General features: G+C 41.3%; 1 protein-coding gene across 1 annotated transcript in view; it reads left to right on the top strand.

Annotated features, from left to right (window-relative positions):
• Nucleotides 1-26,944, top strand: part of ADCY1 (adenylate cyclase 1) — a 268,804-nt gene that overhangs the window by 223,162 nt on the left and 18,698 nt on the right. Inside the window, exons 12-17 of the mRNA XM_075921701.2 lie at nt 629-718; nt 4,640-4,896; nt 5,835-5,961; nt 19,732-19,848; nt 21,939-22,085; nt 22,497-22,595. Of these exons, the coding sequence (XP_075777816.1) occupies nt 629-718; nt 4,640-4,896; nt 5,835-5,961; nt 19,732-19,848; nt 21,939-22,085; nt 22,497-22,595 (837 nt within the window). The remainder of the gene's footprint in view (nt 1-628; nt 719-4,639; nt 4,897-5,834; nt 5,962-19,731; nt 19,849-21,938; nt 22,086-22,496; nt 22,596-26,944) is intronic.

The following is a 26,944-nucleotide window of genomic DNA, read 5'->3' as shown; positions in this document are numbered from 1 at the left end:
TTCTACCCCAGAACTTCAATTGTATTGAGGGCAAGTGCTCAGATGCTTAAGCCTCTTCCTTTATTAACCATCACTGCTCAAAACTGCTTTTTTCCCTAGCCTGACAAATTAGATTACTTTTTAAATATGGGCTCTATTAATTAAAACTCAGCTGGTATTCACTGTTCCTGGAAATATTACTACAAAATTCTATGAGTTATGTATGGTCTGAAATCTTAGGTTGCTATCGACAGTTGACAGTTTTCAAACCATACAGTTATGGTGTTTGTTTTTTGTCTCATTGCATGTGCAGAATAAAATGCTAATTATAGTTATAAAATGCATTATAATTCATTGCATTTATTGTGCACAGAAATCATATGGAAAATAAAATAAATCAGTTTTAATTATAGTGAGAATTTACTTACAAATCTGTTTTCTTTTTGTTGCAGAAAATACATCTGACCTTAACATATTTGTGCTCATTTCTTATTTTATTATCATTTTGCAATCTACAGCACAGGCAGAATTCATATATTGATTCCCTACTTTATTTGACATCCTAACCTTGTAAACAATAATATGCCCATTTTTACATGATTCAGATTTAAAATATCCTTATTTTATTATCTTTTTTTTTCTCCTTCAGTGTTTTCCAGGGTGCCTGACAATACAAATTCGTACCATTTTGTGTATTTTTATTGTGATCTTAATTTACTCTGTGGCTCAAGGGTGTGTGGTGAGTATACATCTATAAGCCAAATATATAAAGTTTAAATTAAGTTTAAGAAAAATCTGCAATAGACCACATATAGTTATTTTATCTCATCTCATTTTCTTTTCTCTCTCATTGGCAAAATATGTAAATCTATTAATTGTGTATTTTTTGTGAGTAGTGGAATCCACTAGTAAGCTGTTCACTTCATTCCAAAATAAACTTTCGTATGAAACCACACCAATATATAGACTGCACATACCATGTACTTTACAGAAGAATTATGTTTGAGATGTTCAATGTCAGACCAGGAACCAGCTAAAAATCTAATATATTGTGACTTTATCAGGGAAACCACACTTTGAAAAGGAATAACATTTAATTTTATACCTTATAGATCATGAGCGATCAGATCTTGAAACAATGACAGTATTATGTAATGAAAAGAGCTGTATAAATATAGTAGTCATAATATCCATCTCTCTCTTAGGCCTGTGAAATTCCTCTGGTATAGAGTTACTGGTGTTCAGCATATCTGAAAATAAGGTCACTTAAGTACAGGCAGTCCCCGACTTACGCGGATCCGACTTATGTCGGATCCGCACTTACGAACGGGGCGAGAAAGCCCCGTTCGTAAGCTGCTCCGGTGCCCCTGGTCTGCTGGAGACCGTCTCCAGCAGACCAGGGGCACCGCTTCTGAGGCTTTGCCAGAGCAAAGCCTCAGAGGCACGGGGAACCGCCGCTGCTGCCGCTTCAGTCTGGGTTCCTGTGGTCTGCTGGGGACCATCACCAGCAGACCACAGGCACCGGGACTGAAGCCGCAGCCGCGGCGGGGTCCCTCGCCTCTGAGGCTTTGCCAGGGCAAAGCCTCAGAGGCACGGCACCCCGCTGCCGCTGCGGCTCTGCTCCCCGTGTCCCTGGTCTGCTGGGGGGGGGGGGGCGCAGCTAGTGTTCTCTCCTCCCCCCCAGCAGACCAGGCTTTTGTTTTGGACTCTTGGGCAGAGCAGCTGGGGCGCTGCCGATTGGTCCTGCATCGCCCACTCTGGGCACTACTGGACCAACCCGGCAGCACCTCAGCTGCTCTGCCCCAGGTCCTGATTCAGCCGCTGCTGGTCAGTTTCAGCAGCGGCTGAATCAGGACGCCTGGGGCAGAGCAGATGGGGTGCTGCTGGGTTGGTCCAGTAGCACCGAGGAGCGGCGCTACTGGAGCAACCCAGCAGCACCCCAGCTGCTCTACCCCAGGCGTCCCCAAGTCAGCTTCTGCTGAAACTGACCAGCGCTGACTACAGGAAGCCCCAGGCAGAGTTGCTCTGCCCCGGGCTTCCTGGAATCAGCTGCTGATCAGTTTCAGCAGCAGCTGACTTGGGGACGCCTGGGGTTCTTAAGTTGATTCTGTATGTAAGTCAGAACTGGCGGTCAGTTTCAGCAGTGTCTGAATCTGGACGCCAGTTCCGATTTACATACAGATTCAGCTTAAGAACAAACCTACAGTCCCTATCTTGTACGTAACCCGGGGACTGCCTGTATTTAAATGTGGATCTAGGAGCCCAGGTTTGAAAATGTAGACAGAAATACATAAAAAGAATGAGAAAAAAACACTGGGTCTGATTCTGATCTCACTGAAGCCAAAGTGAGATTAACTTTTCATTAACATCCTTAGGATTTGAGTAAGGCTCATTATAAGCTGTATATTACAAGATGGCTGATGTTGTCAGTTAAATGTGATGTGTCACAACATGGCACTTGGGAACTAAAAGCCAAGTTAGAGAAGCAGAGTGGTGCATTAGAGGCTAGAAGCTCTGCATTTCTAAATTCTGTCCCTGGCTCCTGCCCTTAATTGCTGTCAGACCTTGGTCAAGCCACATGACTTTTCTGTGGCTCAGTTTCCTAACCTCTAAAATTGACATAGTAATATCTACCTATCCACTTCCCAGACATGTTGTGAGATTTAATTACCTAATGTTTATAAAGCATTTCAAGATGTATAGTGCTAAGTATTACGGAGATCTTTTATGGCTCAAAAAAATTCAACTTCTCTCAGATGCATGCACATGCAAATACACACAACTCTGTCAAGATATTTAGGTGTGTGTAGGAAGATCAGGTGTTTCAATTACCTAAACCACTACTTTCACATCCTGCTATTTGGCTGCTCCCTAAAGTAGAGTAATAATTCCAAGTAAAACAGACCTTCTTGCTGAAATTACAGTGCTGTTCTAAGAAGTGCCACCAGGAATTTAATCCCATCCTGTTATAAGAATCTACTTGTATGCATCTGTAGGCATTTCTGAAGCAACTATTACTTGCCACATTAAATCTTCAAAGAATATAATAAATGGCTTACTTCTCCATCTCCTGTGAAATAAATATTACTCCTGTTTTGCACATGAGGAAAGTGAAATACAGAGATTATGATGTCCAGGGCCTCAGAGTGAGTCAGCGGAAGATTGGGGCTAAATCTCAAGCATTTCTGCTCCTCCAAATCCCCTATTTCTTTCATTATCCTATGCTCCATCTCATATTTGTAGTTCTACAAAGGTAACAATAACTTGTGATCTTCAAATATTAAGGGGGCTTATTCAGTAGAATAAGTTCTTGCAAAAAAACAACTACAATTGGCCAGGATCAGACTGCAGATGTTGAGTTTCACCCTAGTTAGTTATAGAGTAAATGGTGTTTTCCTGGATGTGTTGAGTATCATTTATAAAGCTCTTGTATGTTTTTAAGTTTTCAAATGTTGTGGGCTTGTCCATTGTACAAGTGACATGTCTAAGTAAGCTGTTGAACAAAATTGAGTTACGTTTAATTTTTTGCTTCCTTCTTTCTGATTTTGTATCACAATATTCGCTATTCAGTACGTATCTCTTAGTTTGTTATTCTCATCATCTTAAATCATTGTAACTGCCTACAAATTGTACTGTGCTATCACCTTTCAGACTGTCACTGCTTATGACACACTGTAAAATGTAATTATCAATGGTTAATTTTTGTACAAGAGTTAATAATAGGTGTCAAAATAGGAGTTTACAGGTACAGCTTATACAGAGGGGTCTAGTAACATCAATATCCTCCTAAACCCCCACCTTACCAACATTCTCACCCATTTGATGTTATCTCTAGTCCTCCCCAGTTGTGTGCGCTAAATGCTAATGTGCGATTATAATCACAAAAAATGTTGGGACTACATCATGCACTTGGGATTCCTCATTTTCCAGGCTGTGAATTGGGATGTGTCACTTAACATCAGCTTTGGAAGAATTTCATCATACAGTACTTCCTCCCAGCTGGCAGATGAGTCTCTAAGGTGCTGGAACACTATTTGTTGTTTTTTAAGTGTTTCCAGTTACAGACTAACACAGCTACCCCTCTGAAACTTTTAAACTAATGGTGGTTAGAGAAAAGGGAGATAGGATCCCTATCCTTAGTTATCTGTGAATCTCTGAATTTCCTGCTTATCTCTAGTTATATACCTCTTCTCTTACATCAGAAGTTTAAATATTGTTTGACATATGGGACTTTTTTCTTTTTAAATCAGTACAGTTTATTTTGTGTATACTCAGCATGCTTTTTCTTCTGCTGTGTCTGAGGACTATTCTAACAAAGATCAGTATTTGTATGGGCATTAAAATACTTTTTAATCTTAGTAAATCGATATTTTCTTGGGTTCTTGTGTTGTTTGAACACTTAAAAAGGGAGAAGGTTTTTTTAAACTATGTTCAAACTCTAATTCTCTACCTTCACTGCCATCTAGTGGACTGGGAGCATGCCTGGAAATGTGCTTGAAAAGGAAGAAGAGTCTTGCAAAAAGGCAAGGTTAGGAGTTAGGAAACATGAGGTCTGTTTCTGTCTTGAGGGTCGAATTGAGGAAGAAGGGCTGTAACCAGGACTTAGAACTGCTGAACCTCTGATGGCATGTTTCATTTTAAACCCTATTGTTTTTCCCAGGTTGGCTGCATGCCTTGGGTATGGAACACGAATTCCAGCAGTTCCATAGTTATCATTTCTCCTGGTGGAATGAATAAAACCATGAATGAACTTCCATGTGATACAGCCCATTATGCTTTCCTCTCCTGTGTGGTGGGGACTCTTACATTGGCAATATTTCTACGTGTCTCTTCCTTGCCAAAAATGATCCTCCTGCTTTTTGTTACTATTTTGTACATAGCTGTTCTGGAACTCAGTGGATACAGAAAAGCAGTAGGGTAAGTACACTGTAAAGTTAAGGAAAGTAGTAGCATTATGTATGGTCTAAAACGTTGTCAACTCTGCTTTACTACTCTTGTCCCAAGATATTGGAATACTGTATTAGGGTCACATACTGAGGGCTCTCAGCATCCCCATAAGAGGTGCTCAACACTCAGTACCTTGCAGGAGCTAGCTATCATGATAGTACTCATGAAAGGGACGTCTGTTTTTGTGAACTAACAGCTATGGCCTGATTCCTCATTGCATTACCCCAGTTTTGCGCTGGTTGATTTCATTGGAGTAACACAGGTACAAAAATGGTGTTAACAGACTAGTGAATGAAGCCCTTCTGTGTAACTGAAATGCTGAAATACTAAGAGCACAGTGAGATGATGCCCCTTGAGTAAAACAAAGAACTTCTTGCTAAAGCACAAATCCTTAATTTTCCACCAGCGCCTCTCATCTTCTCTTCTCCCCAAGTCAGTGAAATAGCAGTCTTCAAAAATGCTTGGCTATTTTTTAAAAGACGCATGTCCCACTTTAATACAGTTTTTAAACAAAACTACTCATATGCATATGGTGCATATTAATAGATGATGCATATTATTTACATTTATTTTCATGATGGATAAGATCCTGAAGAAGTTGGGCACACTTTTGGGCATGGTACAGGTATCATACTTACAGCAATATCGACCTATGTGCTGACAGTATTTCTGTGTGAGGATCTGCATTTGAGAAGTGGCTAGTGGTTTTGGATGCCTCTATTTATGTGCACCTAAGTTTAAAGGATATTGATTTTCAGAGGATAAATACTCAGCACTTTAACAATCAGAACCTTTCAGTGGGTTTCAAATGTGGCACCTCAAAACATTAGTCACTTTTGAGAATTTAGACCAAGTTTTTTTGCTTTAAAAGATTTATATTAACTTGTGCTCTCCTTTTCTTGTTTAAGGGGTGGCTCCTTTTATATGCATGGCTATGAACCTATATTAGCCATCTTGCTGTTTTCTTGTGCTTTGGCACTTCATTCCAGGCAGGTGGATTTGAAATTACGTCTGGACTACCTCTGGGCTGTGCAGGCAAGGCATTTATTTTTCTCTTCACACACACAAAATGTTGTCTAATTGTTTTGTTTGCTGTCATTTAATAGTTCACACGTTGGCTAGGCAAAACAAAATTTCATATTTGTTGTTGCTCACCAGCAAAGGATTTCATTATGTTCTTTCCACATGCAACTTCACAATGTTTTCCTCCAAGAACTGAATCTTTTGTGCAATAATGTATTACAATAATACATCAATATTAGAGTAATTATATCTATATTGAGAATTTCATATTAAGGCATGTAATCCACAAAACAGTGTTGTAAAGTTGTCACAGAGAAGACAGATCAAAAGCTTCTGCCCACCATGTCTCGTGACACAATGAGGAGGGGCAGAGAGGCACTGAATTTCAGTAAGTGGTAATTTCAAAACTAATATAAGGAAATATTTTTTCACACAAGGTTTGATATCTTATTGCCACAGGATGTTGTTGAGGCCAAGAACTTGGCAGGATACAAAGAGGTCGGACATTTACATAGAAAACAGGAATATCCAGATTTACTATAAAAACAAAAATATTTCAAAGGGATATTAAACCTTGTGCTTAAGCCAATCTCTATCCAAGGTCAGAATGAGTCCTAATGTGGAAGCAGAATATCCTGCATCTGCTTGCTTTGAGGGTTCTTACACCTTCTGCTGAAGCATCTGGCAATGACTACCGTCAGAGAAGACACTGGACTGGTGGACATTTGGAATTGTCATTCTGCATCATGTTCCTTTACATCCTGGTGGCCAAATTCTGTGGTGGCCTATGCCCCATTGAATGCAGTAGCAATGAATTGCACCAGGGTATAAATTATCACAGTATTTGATCTTACGTGTATGGACAAAATTGTAACGAATGGGACAAGTGCTCCATATAACTGGAATAACTGGGTAGCAGTTGGTCATATAGAGGCTGGTGCATAGTAGTGGTTTATGGATGCATTGGCTTTAATACTTTGTACCACAGTAGTCAGAATTCCAGCCAGGAGATGGAATAGCCACTGGAGCCTTAGAGCCACTTTGCAGCTCTACGGCTTGCCTGAGAATCAGAGGTGAATTCCATCCTTTCAAACCCTGCTGAGTACTCTGCCTAAAGCTCAATTTTTCATGCCCTGCTTAAAGAAGAGAAGTGTGCATCCCTAAGGCATAGGATCCTTAAAGGGGCCTTACTTTTATAATTTTACAAATTCAAGTATATATAAGAAATGGGAATTTCATGTGTCTCCCCGATGTTGGGGGTATGTCTCCAGATACCAACAGTCCACAGGGACCATTCCAGAAACTGAAGTTTGCTGGGATAGGGGCATTCTGGCCAAGTGTCTGTTCTTCTAGAATCACCCCCTGAATTTGGCAATCTCAGAGTCACTATGGAAACTCATTGCTCCCAGAGGTGGTGTCGACTATGCTGGCTATCCTGCCTCCAACTTTTACTTTGCTACCTTCTTATAAGTGTTTTGCAAAGTGATGTATTCTGTAGTCTCCTATTCACTCAAAGTGGCCAAGAAATCACAAATGACAACAACATGGGATGTAATGACCAGTGGAATTTCACTACAGGTTGGACCTCCCTGGTCTGGCACCCTGAGGGCCTGGCCAGTCCTGAACAAGGGATTTTGCCAGACCAGAGGGAGGTCAATTCTTTCCCTTTTGCTGATTGGCTCTGGGCTCTCCCAGCTATGTGAGCTGTGTCTCATCCGCACACGCAGCTGGGCCCCCCTCCAGGCTGCACACCCCCAACTGGCTCCTCTGCCAGTCAGTCTGGCTCCCGACCTGTCCACTATCCTGACTGCCAGACCCAACCAATCCTCACTGCACCCCAAGCCGGGCCTGGCCCCAGCCACTGTCCAGGCTCTGGTCTGCTGTCAACCCCAGCCACCAGGCTCTGCGCTATGGGCTCCGCAGCCAACCACAGCACTGGGCTCCAGCCTCCTCTCCCAGCCAGAGCTTTCTGGTTCTGCAACATCCATGGTCCTGCCAAACCACCGATGTTGCCAGACCAGAGAGTCGCAGGTTCAATCTGTACAACCAAAATACAAGGTGCATTGCCTTTCACTTAGCTTAGCTCTATGCCGACTCATCATGTGACTGGTCATGTAGATCCTTGCCCACGTCAATAGGCCCATGTGTGACTCGGTAGTGTGAAAGACTTTCTGTTCAATGTTTTGTTTATTTACACTTGTACCAATGATTAATGCTGCTCCTACTGATTGCCCAATGATTTATAACCACATCCTGCCTACCTCATTCTGTTTGGCAATCTAGTCCTAATGAAATCATATTTTAAACATGACAGAGGTGTCCAGAGAGCATCACTATTAATAAGCATGTAAAGATAAAACAATTTGCTGCTTATAATCTTTCTACTATCTAAAGGCTGTCTTAAAACGTATATATTTTCTGTTAATATTTTGGATAGATCTTAAACATTCAGTATAATATTTTAGATCAAAACTCAAGTGTGTTTTTTACTTATTTGTGTTTATTACTTATTAGACATTTCTACAATGCCTATCTCTGTAATATCTTGGAGTAATTTTCACCATTCTTTATAAAGTTAACAGATGACAGAGAAACTGAAAAAACAATAAATTGTCTGATAGCACTTAATAGACTAACAAAACATGTAGATGGTATCATGAGCTTTCGTGGGCACAGCCCACTTCTTCAGATGACCAGAGTGTTGGATGTCTAGGTCCAAAATAAATAGGGGAGATAGAAGTGGGGGTGAAAGAAGGGAAAATTGGGAGGGGGGAACAAGAAAAGGCAGTGGGTAAAAAATATATCAAGGGAAAGCCGAGTCTATAAGCACCTAAAGACTAGATAGTCAAAGGGGGCAGATAAGAACCATTAATTAGCAAACAACAAAGAGTCATGAAAGGCTCTTGAAAGACTGATGAAACATCTGCATGGTATCACGAGATTCTTCAAAGACAAAGAACCATTGTCGCCCTCATTGTTTGATAGGTAGGTAATGACCTAACTATCCAATATCTTTGTTTAAACCAGAGGTATGAGAATTGAACTTGCCAAAGAACTGAAGCGCTAGTCCTTCCCTTTGTATTTGGCTCCTGTAATTGGTTTGTAACAAAACAGCCACTTGAAGATCTGTTAATGCATTCCCAGGGAGATTAAAGTGTGCCCCCACAGGCTTTTGTATGTTCCCTTTACAGATATCTGACTTGAGTCCATTAATTCTTTCACGAAGGGACTGTCCAGTTTGTCCAATATATATTGCAGTGTGGCATTACTGGCATTTGATGGCATAGATTAAATTACTGAATGTGCAGTTGAATGAGCCTCTGACTTGATGGCTTATGTGGTTGGCTCCAGTAATGAGTTCGCTTGTATAGATATGTGGGCAGAGTTGGCACCGTGGTTGATTGCAGGGATGGGTTCCTGGATGTTTATGATGTAGCTGTGTAGCATGGTTATTGGAAAGAATACGTTTCAAGTTGGCGGGTTGTCTGTTAGCAAAAACAGGCCTTTCCTCTGAGGCCTCTGACAGTGAGGGATCTTTTTCCAAGATAGGTTGTAGATTGTGGATAATGTGTTGCAGAGGTTTGAGTTGTGGACCGTGGGTGATGACAAGTGGATTACTGTTATTTTCTCTTTTGGGTCTGTCTTGGAGTAGTTCATGTCTGGGTACTTTTTTGACTCTGTCAATTTGTTTTTTCTCTTCTCCGGATAGGTATTTAAGTTTTAGGAATTCTCTATAAAGATCTTGTAGGTGTTTGTCTGTGGGATTAGAGCAAATCTGGTTGTATCTTAGGGCTTGGATGTGTAGAATAGATCAAGAAATGTGTCTGGGATGGGAGCTGGAGGCATAAAGGTAAGTGTAGTGGTCAGTGGGTTTCTGGTATAGATTTGTCAATTTTTTAATTGTACTGTAGTGTCCAGGAAGTGGATTTCCCATGTGGACTGGTTCAGGCTGAGGTTGATGGTGGGGTGGAAGTTGTTGACATCCTTGTGGAATTCTTCAAGAGTCTCTTTTCCGTGGGTCCGTATGATGAAAACGTCATCGATGTAGCGTAAGTAAAGTAGGGATGTTAGAGGGCACGAGCTGAGAAAACGTTATTCAAGGTCAGCCATAAAGATGTTGGCATGTTGTGGTGACATGCAGGTGCCTATGGCTGTGCCGCTGACTTGGAGATACAAATTGTCTCCAAATTGGAAGTAGTTGTGGGTGAGGACAAAGTCACAGAGTTCTGTAACTAAGTGTACAGTGTTGTCATCGGGGATGGTGTTTCTGATGGCCTATAATCCATCTTCATGTGGAATGTTGGTGTATAGAGCTTCTACTTCTACATCCATAGTGGCCAGGATGGTATTTTCAGGTAGATTACTGATGTTTTGAAGTTTCCTCGGGTTGTGTTGCAGAGGTAGCTGCTGGTGCTGGAAGCATAGGATCTGAGGAAGGAGTCGATATAGCCAGATAATCCTGTTGTAAGTGTGCCAATGCTTGAGATGATGGGTCATTCGGAATTTCCAGATTTGTGTATCTTGGGTAGCAGATAGAAAGCTCCTGGTTGGGGATTAAGGGGGATGTTAGTGTAAATTTGTTCCTGAGTAGCATCAGGGAGCTCCATGAGCATTGTTTTCAGTGTTTGTTGGTATTCCTTAGTGGGATCACAGGAGAGAGGCTTGTAGAATCTGGTATTGGTGAGTTGTATGGTTGCTTCCTGTTCATAATCTGTCCTGTTCATGATGACTACAGTGCCTCCTTTGTCAGCCTCTTTGATTATGATGTTAGGATTATTCTTGATGCAGTGTATACCATTGTGTTCTGCATGGCTGAGGTTATATGTTATATGTTGTTGTTTGTTGACAATGTCAGCTCGAGCACGTTTGCAGAAGCAGTCAATGTAGAAATCAAGACTTTGTTACAACCGTTAGTGGGAGTCCACATAGAGACCTAGAGGCCTTCCTTTTGTGGGATTGGCAGGAGGGAGCAACAAGGTCAGTGTGTTCTACATCGGTGGGCTGAAAAAATTCCTTCAGGTGGAGGTGGCGAAAATACAATTCCAGAACTCCACAGAACTGAATCATATTCATAGGGGTAATGGGTCAGAAGGAGAGTCTGCAAGATAGGACAGATTCGTCTGCTGGGCTAAGAGAATGGTTAGAAAAAAAGGACAATAAACTATCCAAACATGCCTCAGGATCTTCCATTCTAGATACTGTCGACTCACCCATCAACATTGTCAACCTATCTAACCACTCTCTTAGCCAGGAGCGTACTGGCAATCAAAATAGGGAAATGGGTTGAGAACGGCCCTCCCCATGACATCACCCCTGCATGCCCCACAAGTCCCGCCCCCGGCGTCATGTCTGGCACGCGGTGCAGGCGGTGGGTCGGGTTCTGTGTGCAGCATGCAGCGCAGATGCAGAGCCACTCCAAGTGAGGGGCAATGGCATGTGGACACAAGGGCCCACTGGATGATGGCCCACTGGGAAATTCCCGGTATCCCGCTGGGCCAGTCCGCCCCTGCTCTTAGCCCAGCAGAGGAATCTGTCCTATCTCATCAATTCTCCTTCTGCCCCACTGGGAGCCTCACAGCTGTCCCCTGGGAGCCTTCTGCTTGTTGTGCAGGGTGGGGAAGACAGAGGCAGGGGGGCGCTGTTGTCACTCTGTCTCCATCTTCTGTATTCCACTTCACGGAGTGAGGAGGGAGGGGACTCAGTAAAGGGGCAGGAAAGGGGTATTTGGGTTTGAGGTAGATCCTGGGCTAACTTGAATTCAAAAAGTGATCTTGTGCTTTAAAAGGTTGGAGACCACTGGTCTATAAAGTGCTACGAGACTATTTGTTGTTTTTTCAGTTTACCTGTACAGATTAACTCGGCTACCCCCTGAAGCTTCCGAACATGTAAGTTGATAGAGAGTATGGCAAACATTGTACATGTCACCTTATATGATGGCTGTCTATCACTGACTAATATATAGAAGTTTATACTCCATGGAAAATCCAGCAATACAGGTCTGCCTGAATCTTAAAAGATGTAGAATATCCATAGCTCTAATTGATTCTGATGAGAGGGCAGGTGCTAACTATTTGGTTCCTGGGTTACTTTTTGTTTTGTTTGTTTCTTTGTTTTTGGTAACTGACCATAATGTAGCCCTATAATATCATGAAAATTCCACAGGCAGCATACTTATCTGTCAATTAAATACCTGAATCTTAAAGATAGAAAATAGTAGTGTAGGAATATGGTGACTGGGGCCAGATTTTTCGAAGTGTTTAGGCTTTAAAGATGCAGGTTGACATCTAGTGGGATTTTGAAAAGTGTTTAAGTATCTAACTCCCATTGAAAGTTGAAGTGAGCTGTTTTAGCCCCAATGAAAGTTAGTGTGGCAGCCTGAAAGCAGAGAGCTAGAGAATCCTGGTGGAAGGCAGGTACACAGGGAGTTGGGTATGTGGGTTTATGTTCCCGGAATAGGCTGCCAGAGACTGTGGCTCAGCCATTAGGTCAGGCAGGTATCTGAAGCCCATCAGGAGTCAGCCTGGAGTGAAGCCAGATTAGAGCACCTGCTGCCAGTTAAGGCCTATGAGCACACTATAAAAACCTTCCCTCAGTCAAGGTAGGGGAAAGGAGAAAAGGGATGGACCTGAGGAGAAACTGAGCAGAAGGCTAGCTCTGAAGGCAGCAAGCTTAAGGCGCCTGTTCCAAGATGCCAGGGAGGAGGTACCCAGGGAGTAGTTGGGGAAGTGGCCCAGGAAGGGGCCACTATTCAGTGGTGCAAGGACCAGATCTCACAGCCCCACTCGGGGCTACCACATAGGGCCCTGGGCCAGAACCTGGAGCAAGTGGGTGGGACCGGGTTCCGTGCAACCTTCCTCATGGCTGGTGGGCAAGGAAAGAAGGACCGTTGGACTATGGGAGGGCCTGGCCCCTAATCCCTGACTGGCCGACGATGAAAAGGGCTCTTGGAGCAGGGTACCCTTGTGTCCTCAGCAGTGATGGGGCACCACGAGCCTCTGAGGCACAAAAGGATCCTTCTAGGGAATGCCGGACACAGGGGCATAGCCCATACTCGCCACAACAGGTACTAAAGCATTAATAGAAAGTCAGGTGCCTAGGCATTTCTGAAATTGTAAATAACTCTGTATGCCTATATGTATCTTTAGGTGCCTAAATACCTTTACAAATCTGGCCCCAAATGAAAAGCCTTTTTTCCCCTTCTTTGAGGGTTCAATTCTGCTCTTCAAGCAGGCAAAACTCTTATTTCTTTCATACATTTGAGTTTGGTGAAAGACTGGAGTAAGAGGGGATGTCAAAGTTTAATTTAAATTCATTGTGTGAACAAAGAGCCAAGAGATACATTCTGCAACACAGAAGAAATTCACAGTGTAGATCACATGTGCCAAGAACTGCTGAGTAACCAGTGCTCCTAAAACTTTTGCTACTACAAATGTACATCACATAAGCTAGTTTTGTTCAGAGATCGTTTTACTGAGAAAGAGGAAGGAGAATATTGTTTCATAGCACTTTAGTGCTCTCCTAAGAGATATATGTGGTAAGATTGTTCTTCAGTAATTCCAAATACATATAGGATAATCATAAGAACAAGGGACAGAATTGATGACATGAGCTAAGGAATAATATGATAATTCTCTAACCCACAATGGCTGTCTCGGCTCTCTTAGTTCTAATTGTGACAAGGCCTGGTCTTCATTAGAACTTTATTTCAAAATAAGGTTGAATTTATAAGCGGAGCGTCCTCACTACCAAGCCACGGAATTCAAATCTGTACTCCTGTCTTTCATCAGGAGTAACATGAATTCTGAAACAGGTATTTCAAAATTATGGTAGTGCGGATGCACCAGTGCTACTATTTCAAAATAATCTTTTCTTGTCTATTAACTAATTGCATGTTAGCTCAAGAACATTTCAAATCATCACTTTAACACAGAGTTTGAGAATGTCATCACTTGTACATACTGTTTGCTTGATAATGGGACTTTACTCTCTCACTACCTTAGCTTTTTGTAGGTCTGGCGGTTATGCAATAGACTATGTAATAGAAAGCTATAAGTCTATCCAGGTATCATGTTGACATTAGAAAACATGACAGTGAAATATTTACTTTTATCAAAGAAAAAAATCCTGATTTACAATGTTGCAATTTTGAATGATCCGAATGATACCAAATGCCACTAAATGCTAAAATTATCAAACTACTGTAGTCCATATGGAAGTTACTTTTCTTGTTGCTATTCCTTCTGAGTTCCTGTCTCATGCTTTTTCTACTTTGTTCCTGGAGCCAATATTTATTATATAAACAGCATGCTGGCAGCTATCCTGAACTAACCAAAAGAAACATGAGGCCCACAGCCCATTAAATGGATAATATTCAATCCCTGAATGTAAATATAATCCCATATGAATATGGGTCAATTATTCCTTCTGCAGACCTTGATATTTTTTCATGTGTGTCAGACTACCTGGGCAAGGAAAAGGCCCAACCAGATTTTCTCATCTCCTGAGGGCAGCAGGAGTCTTTGCTACCCTCCTCAAGAAGTCCAAGGAGGGGAGGCTAGAGACATAGCAGTCATGTTCATCCCCCTGAAGGACAGTGGGGTTCATAAGGAAATCTCCTTGCTTTTCTCCCCTCACCTTAGACAGCTAAGGAAAGTCATACTGGAGTTATCTTTGTTGATGAAAATCAAAGGAAAGCTTTCCTCACTTCTCTTAGAGCACGTCTAGACTGCCTGCAGCTTTTGAAAGAAGATATGCAAATCAGCGCAAATTTGCATATCTTCTTCCGATCCTGTTTTCAGATGAGTTTTTTTTTTAAAAAGCAGTCTGGACACAGTTTTTTCAGGAAAAAAAACCCTTTTTCGAAAGAACCCTTCTTCCTAAAAAAAATGAGGTGCACAGGGTTTTTTCAAAAAAGGGTTTGTTTGTTTTTCAAAATAACTGCATTTAGACTGCTTTTTTTTAAACCTCTTCCGAAAACAGGATTGAAGAAGATATGCATATTCACGCCAAATTTGTATATCTTCTTTCAAAAGCTGCAGACAGTCTAGTCAGGCCCTTAGGCTGTGTCCAGACTCCATGCCTCCGTCGACGGAGGCATGTAGATTAGCCAGCTCGGAAGAGGGAAATGAAGCCGCGATTAAAATAATCGCGGCTTCATTTAAATTTAAATGGCTGCCCCGATCTGCCGATCAGCTGTTTGTCGGCAGATCGGGAGAGTCTGGACGCGATGCCCCGACAAAGAAGCCTTTCTTCATCGACACAGGTAAGCCTCGTGAAACCAGGTTTACCTGTGTCGATGAAGAAAGGCTTCTTTGTCGGGGCATCGCGTCCAGACTCTCCCGATCTGCCGACAAACAGCTGATCGGCAGATCGGGGCAGCCATTTAAATTTAAATGAAGCCGCGATTATTTTAATCGCGGCTTCATTTCCCTCTTCCGAGCTGGCTAATCTACATGCCTCCGTCGACGGAGGCATGGAGTCTGGACACAGCCTTAGAGACCTTGGATATCTTTATTCCTCAGAACATGTGAGGAAGTCTTCAGTTGCCACTTAGGCATGGAGATCTTCTCTCCCCTCTGTGCTGACTTCCATGGAGATGAACCTGAGAGCTCAATGCATTGACACAGTGCATTGTCTTCATATTTAGTGAATTCCAGCAATCCAACCTGGAAGCAACAAATGTATGGATCATTATGGCCAGGTTCTTACTGGGGAGAAAAAGATGACATTTCATAGCAAGCTGGAAGTGAAAGAAGGTATTTTTAGAAACTGGTGCTATCCAAATGTTGTGAAAAGTCAAACAAGAATCCAAGGGTTTGAACCACTTAGACTAATGGGGGCCACATCGAAGAACTAATTTCTTGCAGGCATTGTGACATTTTAGTAATGGTGTTCACACTGGCTGATAAATACAGTTGAGTGTTGTCAGCATCCTTTTGGCAGATGAACCCACAAAATGTCATTCTCTCCTCCAGTGGCCTTATGTAGATACTAAAAATAAGCAGGAATAGTATGGGTCCCTGCAAGACGAGAATACTAGTCTGAGTTCTATTGGAGAGGAGTAGTTGGATCCACTGTAGTGCTGGGCTGTCTACTCCTCTTTTGTCCTGTAGATATGTGAATACCTTTTGGTGCATATATTTTTAGTGCCACGAGAGTGGTCTCTGCTGTGCCTTGATCTGAATCCTGTTTGTGAGGCCTTCAGGGTGTTGGCTGGTGTTGCATGTTGCTTAAGTTTCACAATTATTTTGCCCAGGAGTCGGATGCTTGGCCTAAAACTGGACAAACCAGAGTTAGAAAAATGTTAATCCTGCGCTCCTGTCTCAAACAAATAGTGAGTGAATAGCAGCAATATTCATGCAATGCTTCAAATTTTCTGTTCCACTTACCCAGCCCTACTATTAGACCACTTTGATTTGATATGTTTCCACACATCTGTTACATGACTGGAATAATTTGGTATACCATTACTTTAATTTCCATTCTGTTCCATCATGTTAAATTGGAGGGTCTTTTGCTTCATACACAGTTATATGATGGCAGCCATGGTTCACTGTCTGTGATGACTACCAGATGGTGCATAATCATAATTTAAAGATATCTTGATCCTAATACATGCAAACAAGAAAGAAGGCCAAAACTGGAAGCACTCCAAAAAGACAACAAGACATCTGTCTTACATCATAGTCTGTGCATCATTGCAGAATGTTTACCTGGTGGTTCTTCACACCTAACTAGTGATACATTTTTGTATTCTGCTTTATTGATGTATACTTCTTGTTTATCATTCACACTTTGATTTTGGTAAAGATTCTAATTAAAAAGTATCCTTATACAGATTTTAGGAATAGAGAGTGCCATCATGATCATCTAGTGCCATCATGATCATCCAACATCCTGACCGTGAAGAGTTTATCTAGATTTAAGAGGTTTCTATTTTTAAAAATGTTGTCTTTAAAAAAGAGACCCCTAAAATTATGCTCCAAAATTCTTACAAGGCACCTAAATTTTGGTCTGATTTTTCAAAAATGCTGAGTTCTCAGCAATAGCCATTCAATAGGATCTGTCAGTACACCACACCTCAAAAATCAGACCATTGCTAACTAATCATCATAACACTCGAGGCATGTCTATACTAGAGAGAAGATTGACCCTTTCAGCATTCGGTTTAGTGGGTCTAGTGTAGATGCCTCAAATCGAATGTTTAGGGCAGCCCTCTCCAGGGTCCTGTACTCCTCATTCTGTGAGAAATAAGGTAAGCTGATGGGAATGTGTAGATGCGGTGGCAACTCGGCTTAAGGTAAGCCCAATCCAGCTACGCATTTTGTGTACTTGGATGGTGTAGCTTAAGCTGACCTTCCTGGTCTAGTGTAGATAGGCCCCCCAGAAGTAAAAGATGAGGGAAGAAGCATGTGCTAAAGCCCACAGATAGAGTAAGAATTCAGGCGTTCAGGACTCCTATTATTATTCTCAGAGCCCTAGTTTCATGCATTGAGTGTAACACAAGCCAGAATTTATACAACTCAATTTCAGTTTGCAGTTCAAGGAAAGCTTTTTCGTTTTACAATTAAAATACTCAGACTCCACCGATAAGGCTGCAAATTTTTGTAATTCACATTCAAATGCTTGTAGATAATGATAAAGAAACAGTGTTTGCATCTATAAAAAAAGGAGGGGGAGACTGTTTTCGGAAGCAAGAGAGTGTGAACACTAAGCATCAGAAAGTGTCAAGAAAATACTTCACAGATGGAAAACAGAGATTTTTGTTGGACTGCAAATTGCATTCAGAGTCACGGAGGGCTCAGCTTCAGTAAGGTATCCAGAATAAATTATAATAAATTCTTGCAGCCCAGATTGGAAATACTCATTCAGCTTCTGCTCTATAGGAGGGGTAAGGATTCCCAAAGGGGTCAACTTGACAAAATCAGGATTTTTTTCAGTATTCTTTTTCTGTCTCTTTAAAGAATGACAAGATGCTCCAATAAGGCTGTGCAGAATTAAGCACAACTATTTATATTGAATTTAGCAATCACTGTTGTGTAGAGATTATCAAAAAATGATTTCCAGGATAAAGTTTTCATGAAAATGTTTCCTCTAATCGTGAGATTGTATGTATATGGAAGATAGCATGCTGATTTCTCTTCTAGGCAAATCTATACCAAGCAACTCTCCAAGTTATGCAGTTTGTTAGAAGAGCAAATAGATTTTGCAGTTTTAGTAGTGTGACTAGCTCTATATATACAACAATACACAGGGAAATTTTAGGCTGAATTCTCAGATGGTAAAAATCCATCTTTGACTTCAACTGAGATATATTGATTTATAATACCTGAGAATTTGGCCTTCATCTTTTTACTGACTTTGCAAATAGATAAACAAAAATTATGTTGTGCTTGATGACACGTGAAGTTTCTGTTATAGGTTGGTGAGGGAGGTTCATTTAAACTTAAATGAATAAATTCTACTTGCTGTGATTTCCATAAGCTAAGTTTTACCCTCCTGATCTGGTGAATAAGACAATTGCTGGCACATTTGAATGAAAGATCTGATATGTACTGTGTCTTGAGAAAGGACTAGGGATATGCAGTTTTGGGGCAGTTGTTTTGCTAAGTGCGGAGGCTAAAATTTTCACACCAGGGTACGTAAAGTCAGATTTCTAAATCCATGTTTAGGCATATAAATAAAAGTGGTTCGCCTTTCAAAAGTGCTAAAAATCCTCAGTTCCCACCAGTGGACTGACTGAGCAGAGCTGATTCATTACCTGTGAAGCTGTGCTGCCACATAGTTTAGAGGGAACGGTGATTCCCTTTGTAATTTGACGATCAAATCACTTACATTTGGGTGCCTGAATATGGGACTCAGGAATCTAACTTTAGGCACTAAGGGTGAGATTAGCTTGCGACGTCCAAGCTCTTTTTGTGTGCATTTTGCCTGTACAAATGTTTTAAAACATTCTTTAGACATTACCATCTGCGACAACAAATGATAGAATCTGTTACCTGAATGTGCAGGAATCTGCAGCCCCCCAAAAAAAATTCTGTCATTGGCAAGTGATAAAGTCTGTATACAAGTACAAAGAATTCTTGTTTAGCATAGAAATCATTCAGGAATGCAAATATTATTTAGTATCAGAGGGGTAGCCGTGTTAGTCTGAATCTGCAAAAGCGACGAGGAGTCCTGTGGCACCTTATAGACTAACTGAAGTGTAGGAGCATAAGCTTTCGTGGGCAAAGACCCACTTCGTCAGATGCAACTGACGAAGTGGGTCTTTGCCCACGAAAGCTTATGCTCCTACACTTCAGTTAGTCTATAAGGTGCCACAGGACTCCTCGTCAATATTATTTAGGAAGCTGTCAAACTTAACATTTTAAGGGCACTGAGGGATTTGTGGGTCAAATCCTGAAGTACTGACTCAATTCTTCCTCATACAAACTTCCATTGGACCAACTTGCCTCCAGAGGAGTTACACTTGTAACTAAGGACCTGATCAAAAGTCCTTTGGAGTCAATGGGAGACTTCTGTGGACTTTGGTGCAAGACCTAAGAACAGAAATTGGCCTACAGATTTTAGTGGGAGCTTCCTTAATAAGGAATTAAGGATTTTTCCTAGTATACTAAAAACAGACAGCTCTTGCTACCATAAAAGAGGGTGATAGATATTATTTTGCAATGCAATCTGATTTTTAATGGCTACAGCCAGATGAAGCAATTTGATAATCTGAATTAATGTTCTGCTCATTATAGAATAGTATTTTAAAGAGCTATTTCTCCTCTTCACACTTAGGCAGAAGAAGAGAGAGATGATATGGAGAGAGTAAAGCTGGATAATAAAAGAATTCTCTTCAATCTCTTGCCAGCACATGTTGCACAGCACTTTCTTATGTCTAACCCAAGGAACATGGTAAGGCCATGGGGGAAGAAACAAACACATAATGATATGCATTATTCGTGTGTGACATCTGGGTCTGGAAAATCATATATTTTCTTAAAAGCTTGAAATAGTCCCCTTTCATAGGCATGAAAGTGAATACTTCTGGTAAAAACCATTGTTGGGGTTATTACCCCTTTCTCTGTAGCTTTCACCTTTTCTGTATATAATTCAGGTGAATGAGATGTCATTCCACATCAGCGCCACTGAGTGCTTACATGCAAATAACGAATTTCTTTTTTTAATCAAGTCAAAAGATCAGAATTTGTGACAATCTTCTGCTGAGATTGTTTGGTTTTGAAGACAATATAGATGTCAGGCAGTTCCAGTTAAGCCTCTCAGGTTCTCAAAATGTGCCTCATTTACAAAACTATAAATGTAAATGTCAAAATAAGAAATTCTGCATATGCTAGAAGGATACAGTAACCTTGGTGAAAACTAATCTCAAAGCTAGGGCAATGAAACAAACTACTACAGGATATTGTGGAATCACTATAATTGGGGATATTTGAGATTAGAACTGATAATATTTATTAAGGGAAGCATGTGGGAGTAATTAGATCCTATAGTAATGGATAGGATGGAGCAGCTGGCCAACTAATGACACTATGAATTATTATTGGTAGCGTTAATGTTGCAGTAGCATGTAAAACGCCCAGTCTGAGGTCAGTTTCTCATTATGCTGAGTAGTAAATGTGAAGTTCATCAAAATGTTTAGGGCTACATTATGGTTGCCCCGATGCTCCTTAGGGAAGGGACCTGTGTAGAGAGCTCCTTACCCACCCCCACATCCCATTGTACATTGGAGATATGGGTGCAGAGGAAGGTTCTCAAGCTCTGGCAATTAATTCTGACCCAGTGTGAGGGTAAATGCATGGCCTTGTCCTTTCCCATCCCTGACAGATGCACTGCTAGGCTCATACTGCATGCATAGACAGAATGAAGAAAGGATGAGCTCTCCCACCAGTACCAGTGCTGCAGGAATACTACCGCTTCCTATCCACCACCTGGCCCAACCTCAGAAGATGCATGATTGAGTCCTTATAGTTATTTGTTGTATGAATGCAGTGTATGTGTGGACTGTTTTTATCTATGGTTCACAGTAAGAGGATAGTGGAGCAAATAAACAAAAAAGTTATTACAGATAGGGCCAAGTCCTTCACCTAACACACAGAGTATTGAGTCTGTGTGCTAGGAAGGTCAATAGGATTGTCACAGGAAGGAGCTGTCCCTTCCACCCTCAGACTGTTCTGTGATAGCAAAGTCACTCTCTGTTGGCTACAGTCTTTTCAGTGCTGTAATAGCCCATAGAGCCACAGTTGCTCCTCTTATTACAGGCAAGAATAGCCAGTGAACGTGCATAGTCTTTCTTTGTTTTTATCACACATCCGGCTCCAAGCTCCCATCTCTCAAGCATGCCAACTTCTATGAATTCTCTAAGGGTATGTCTACACTACCCCGCTAGTTCGAACTAGCGGGGTAATGTAGGCATACCGCAATTGCAAATGAAGCCCGGGATTTGAATTTCCCGGGCTTCATTTGCATAAGCGGGGCGCCTCCATTTTTAAATCCCCGCTCGTTCGAACCCCGTGCCGCGCGGCTACACGCGGCACGAACTAGGTAGTTCGAACTAGGCTTCCTAGTTCGAACTTACGTTACTCCTCATTCCACGAGGAGTAATGGTAGTTCGAACTAGGAAACCTAGTTCGAACTACCTAGTTTGTGCCGCGAGTAGTCGCGCGGCACGGGGTTCGAACAAGCGGGGATTTAAAAATGGTGGCGCCCCGCTTATGCAAATGAAGCCCGGGAAATTCAAATCCCGGGCTTCATTTGCAATTGCGGTATGCCTACATTACCCCGCTAGTTCGAAATAGCAGGGTAGTGTAGACATACCCTAAGTCCTATCCCACCTTGCACAGAAAAATTTCATTGCTTGTGATGCATCTCAGGTGGGATGTGTCATTTTAAAGAAAGTATATCTGAGCTCAAGAAATCAAAAAGATGATACTGCCTGTTTATGTCCATCTCTGATTTTAAAAACCCATACAATTTAAAAATTGCAGGACCTTTATTACCAGTCATATTCACAAGTGGGAGTGATGTTTGCTTCCATCCCAAATTTCAATGATTTCTACATTGAACTGGATGGCAATAACATGGGAGTGGAGTGTTTACGCCTCTTAAATGAAATTATTGCCGATTTTGATGAGGTAAGATTAAACTCTCTGTCATTTGATCTTACTGACGCCTGTCAATTCAAGATTATTTGTGGAACATTTCTCTTTGTTTGAACTATCTAATAATGTCACTTTGTAAACATCTGATTTAGGTGGGAGTTAGGTGCCTATGCGCTTAATGAGATCTACAAAAGCACCTCTCTGCCATGTTACATGCTTAAATATCTTATTAATTCTGGCCCACTATGTCCATTAAAAACTTTGTTTGATACAGCTTCCACAGAAGTCATTCAGAGTATTGCCACTTGCCTTGAATGGGAGCAAGACTGGGCCTTTAAAGTGGGAAGTGGTTTATCAACTTTTTTGTGCGCATGCTATCTGATAACTATGGTTTGTTGTCTAAAATATTATGTAATGTTTAACAGTTTTATGTTTTAAACAAAGCTTATGGACAAAGAATATTATAAGGACATAGAAAAGATCAAGACAATTGGCAGTACATATATGGCAGCTGTAGGACTTGTACCAACTACAGGAACTAAGGTGAGTTAGCCACACAGTATAATGAAAGATTCTGTGTACTCCATGTGCAAATGCTACTAAGTCAGTCTCCAACTGAAAAATGCAGCCCCATCAGTTGTAAAATTAAGTCTGGAATGATAACTGATAATAGATTTTTTTGCAACAATTTAAACTTTTTTTAAATCTGAAAAACAAACAATAACTGAAGACTCTGGGGCTGCGTATAGACTGGCATGATTTTCTGCAAATGCTTTTAATGGAAAAGTTTTTCCGCTAAAAGCATTTGCGGAAAAGAGCTTCTAGATTGGCATGGACGCTTTTGCGCAAAACCACTTTTTGTGGAAAAGCGTCTGTGCCAATCTAGACGCGGTTCTGCACAAGAAAGCCCCGATCGCCATTTTTACCGTCGGGGCTTTTTTGCGCAAAACAGTTTTTAGCTGTCTACACTGGCCCTCCTGTGCAAATACATTTGCACAAGAGGGCTTTTTCCCGAACGGGAGCAGCATAGTATTTGCGCAAGAACATGGACAATCTTACATTAGATCGTCAGTGTTCTTGCGCAAAATCAAGCGGCCATTGTAGACAACTGGCAAGTTTTTCCGCAAAAGCAACTGCTTTTGCGGAAAAACTTGCCAGTCTTGATGCAGCCACTATAATGCAAGCATTGTGTTCTGAGCATTACCTAAATGCTTAGGACTTGGGGTTTGATTCTGTGTTCTCTTGCACCTTGTGCAGTTATCTTCAGTGGTGCAAATTAATTGTGAAAGTTATATGAGCAGAATGGTTGTGCTTTATACCCTCTGTACTTTTGTCAACTCCATGGCTATGTCTACATTGGCATCCCTTTCCGGAAAAGGGATGCTAATGAGATACTTCGGAATTGCACCATGTTATTTCAAAATAACATACTTGCTGTGTGGACTCTCACATAGTTATTTCGGAATAACGGTCGTTATTCCAAAATAACTTTGCTGTGTAGATACACCCTAACAAAGTAATACATGAGAATAATCAAAGCAGGTCTGGTGTTAGACTTCAATATCTGGGGCCATAGTCAATGCATTTTAGAATGTACACCATGCCTGATCTTATGTCCGTATCTGTGAACTGCAGAGACACCTTGAGAGAACAAAAATAGAAGTGCAGAATAACACTGCTTTGGCGAACAAAAGAAAAAACTGGTAGGATAAGCCATGAACTTTTCAATAAGACAATTAACCTTGTTAAATAAATAAAACACAAGGCTACATCTGAAACAGTTATGGGGTTCAGTTTGGATTCTATATCTCACATACTGAATATTCTGTGATTGTTGGATACCTCTGATGTTTTTGTGCCATTCCTCTTCATTTCTATGCTACTGTTGAAAGAAGAGAAATCCAAATACAAAGAAAACTATTTTTAAAATACGTGTGTGTGGTAAAATTGTTGACTCTAATTTAGGTCCTGAGGTAGTCAAAAACTGATCACTTGAATTTTGTATCAGTGTGACCTCAGGCAAACAAGCAGAGGCATACGAGTATGTTTGGTATAAATGCTCTTTAAACTAGAATCCCAAAAACAAGTGTGTTACTGGGTAACTTCAGCAGTGTATATTCCAAAAGCTAAATACATTGATTTCATCTATTATATATTTGCTAGCAAAGGAGCCATCTGAAATAGTTCAGTACTGAAAATATTCAGTCAAATCCTATAGTAGAGTTTTGGTTAAAATTATATAGAAATAATTCTCTTACAAAAATATCCTAATTATTTTGCTATGAAAACAGATGCTGAAAAGGCCAAACTTTTAGACAGTGAGATAGATTTTCAAATGTGCTCTGCTCCCTTTGTGTCGTTCATGTGATAGAAAGTGTATTTCACCTTCTGGAGATTTCCACGTATGAAGAAATCCTCTTCTGGCATATGTGTTGCCAGCCTTTTACGTCCCTCCTGTTCCTCTTATTTCACCCAGTACTAGAGGTGTGGAAGGAACATGGCCAGAGCTCTGTCAAACCCAGTTTTGCATATGTTCCTTCAGGGATCATTGCCAACTGGTGTATGTCCAAGAAGCCTCTAGCCCAGTGGTTCCTAAACTTTTCAGCATCACGCCCTGGAATTTCTTCACACCCCCAGTTTGGGAGCCCATGCTCTAGGCAGTTCTGACCTAAATGGAGTCAAAGTTGGAACTGAACACAGAGTCGAGCTCCCTGACATTTCTGCATCTCCTCTGTGCCAAGTGACTCTCAAAACTGCCACACAGACAATCTCACCCAGCCTTTAATTTTGCACTTCCAGGTTTGTGCCTAAAAGTTTGAGATGGCACATCCACGGGGTGGGGAGAGGAAGGTGGGGGGAAGGAGGAGATGACAGACTAGCCGGAATCCCTGGGCTATGGAGAGGGGCAGCAGGACTAGGGGCTGGGGTTAGCCTCCCCTTCAGCTCATCAGCACTGCCCTGAATGCATTGTTCAGGGCTCCAGCTGTGATTTAAAATGCCTGGAACTCTGACTGCTGCCACTGGCCCATTTTAATTGCCAAGCCCCAGGGCAGTTGTTCCTTTGCCTCACTCCCTCCTGTCAGCAGTCCTGGGAGCATCAAAATATCCATTAGCCAGCCATGTGGCTAGCTATGCTTTATTTAGCTTTTCTCACTTCATTTATACCTCACTTTATTTAGCTTTTCAGGCAATCTGCAGAGACTCACATACCAGGGTACCGACCTCTGGGGAAACTGTCAAGAAGCAGGGCACAAACCCCAAATAGTTTGTATGTCCTGTAATTAGATTTCAACAACCAAGTACAATCTCCACAATCACTATAGAAACGTTACCACGGGTCACAGACAGTTCCCTTGTGCACTCTGGGCTTCTAGCTTTCCCCCTAGATAAGTTTACCTTTGTGATAAATGGTCCCTTTCTCCACAAATCACAACAATCTTCAGGTTACTCCCAGGCTAAAGGATCAGTCACTCACCCCAAGTCAATTGCACCCCCTGATCTCTCACCAAAGACAAACCTAGTGGACAATCCTATAATAAACTAAGGAGTTATTCACTGGGGGTATGTCTACATTGCATTCCTCCTTCAAGAAAGGAATGCAAATGCAGCCGAGCGAAATTGCAAATAAGCGGGGATTTGAATTTCCTGCGCTTCATTTGCATAATCGTGGCTGGCCGCTTTTTCAAAATACACTATTTCAAGATGATTAACTCTGTTTAGATGCAGTTATTTAGAGAAAAAACCCTTCTTTCGAAATAACCCTTACTCCTTATAAAATGAGGTTTAAGGGTTATTTTGAAAAAAGGGTTTTTTCTCAAAATAACTGCATCTGAACAGCATTTTTTATCTTGAAATAGGGTTCTTCAAAAAAGCGGCCAGCCGCGATTATGCAAATTCAAATCCCTGCTTCATTTGCAATTTTGCTGGGCTGCATTTGCATTCCTCTCTCGAAGGAGGAATGCAGTGTAGACATACCGTAAGAAAAGAAATGCAGATTATTTACAAGGTTAAAGCAGGTAAACATACACATATCGATGAGTTAGTCTTAGGTATCAAAAGGTGTTAGTAGCTGCTATATATTCAAGCTCCGTATGTTTTAGAGCTAACTCAAACTGAGCAGCTTGAAAATCCCTTGCTAATGTCTAGAAATATTGCCCTCTCCAAATCTGAAGCTGCATAATGATAATTTTTCTTTAACAGGGATTTTTATTCCTTTCCTCCATTTTTCAAACTATGATGGGATGTGGGCTTATGCAGATACCTTCTTCATGGGCATGAGGGCAGCAATCATCACAGTCTTTTGTCCACTGATTTTCCACAATGGCTTGTCTATTGTCTATAGGCCTTCTTTTGTATGAGAGGAGATGACACCTTATGTGGTAAACTAGTGTTTCAAACTTGGGGATGCTTCTTCCTGACTGTAGGCTTTACCATCTTAGCAAATGAAGAGCAAATACTAAAATGTTACTTTTATAGTCGAAGAGCAAATACTTAAATGTTACTTTGCCACACTAACCATATTCTTATAACTCTAATACATATTTTAATGCTGCTAACACACAGGTGAGCCATATTGGTTTCCAGCTATACATTTGTCAATATTCTGTGGCCTAGCAACCTTGGCTTGAGCTGGAAGTGGGTCAGCCAACATCAGAAATAGATCCTACAAGTGATTTCTATAGGCTTGTTCATCCAGTTCAGCTTCCTTCCACCTCCCATGGTTCCTTCTTCCCTCCCACTTCAGGAACCCATCTCACAAAGATCTGTTAAGGCAGGAGGTATAATCCCTGCTAGGTTTTGGGATGACTGAATCTGTTCCACTACTAGAATTGGTTGGGAAAATGTTCTATTCCTAGTACTTCCTCATTCTTCATCTCCCCCCAAAATGGGAT

Source organism: Pelodiscus sinensis, chromosome 2, assembly GCF_052426305.1.
Source record: "Pelodiscus sinensis isolate ZL-2025 chromosome 2, ASM5242630v1, whole genome shotgun sequence".
NCBI lineage: Eukaryota > Metazoa > Chordata > Testudines > Trionychidae > Pelodiscus > Pelodiscus sinensis.
The sequence above is the reverse complement of the archived record's forward strand: the minus strand, read 5'-3'. Positions and strand labels throughout refer to the sequence as shown.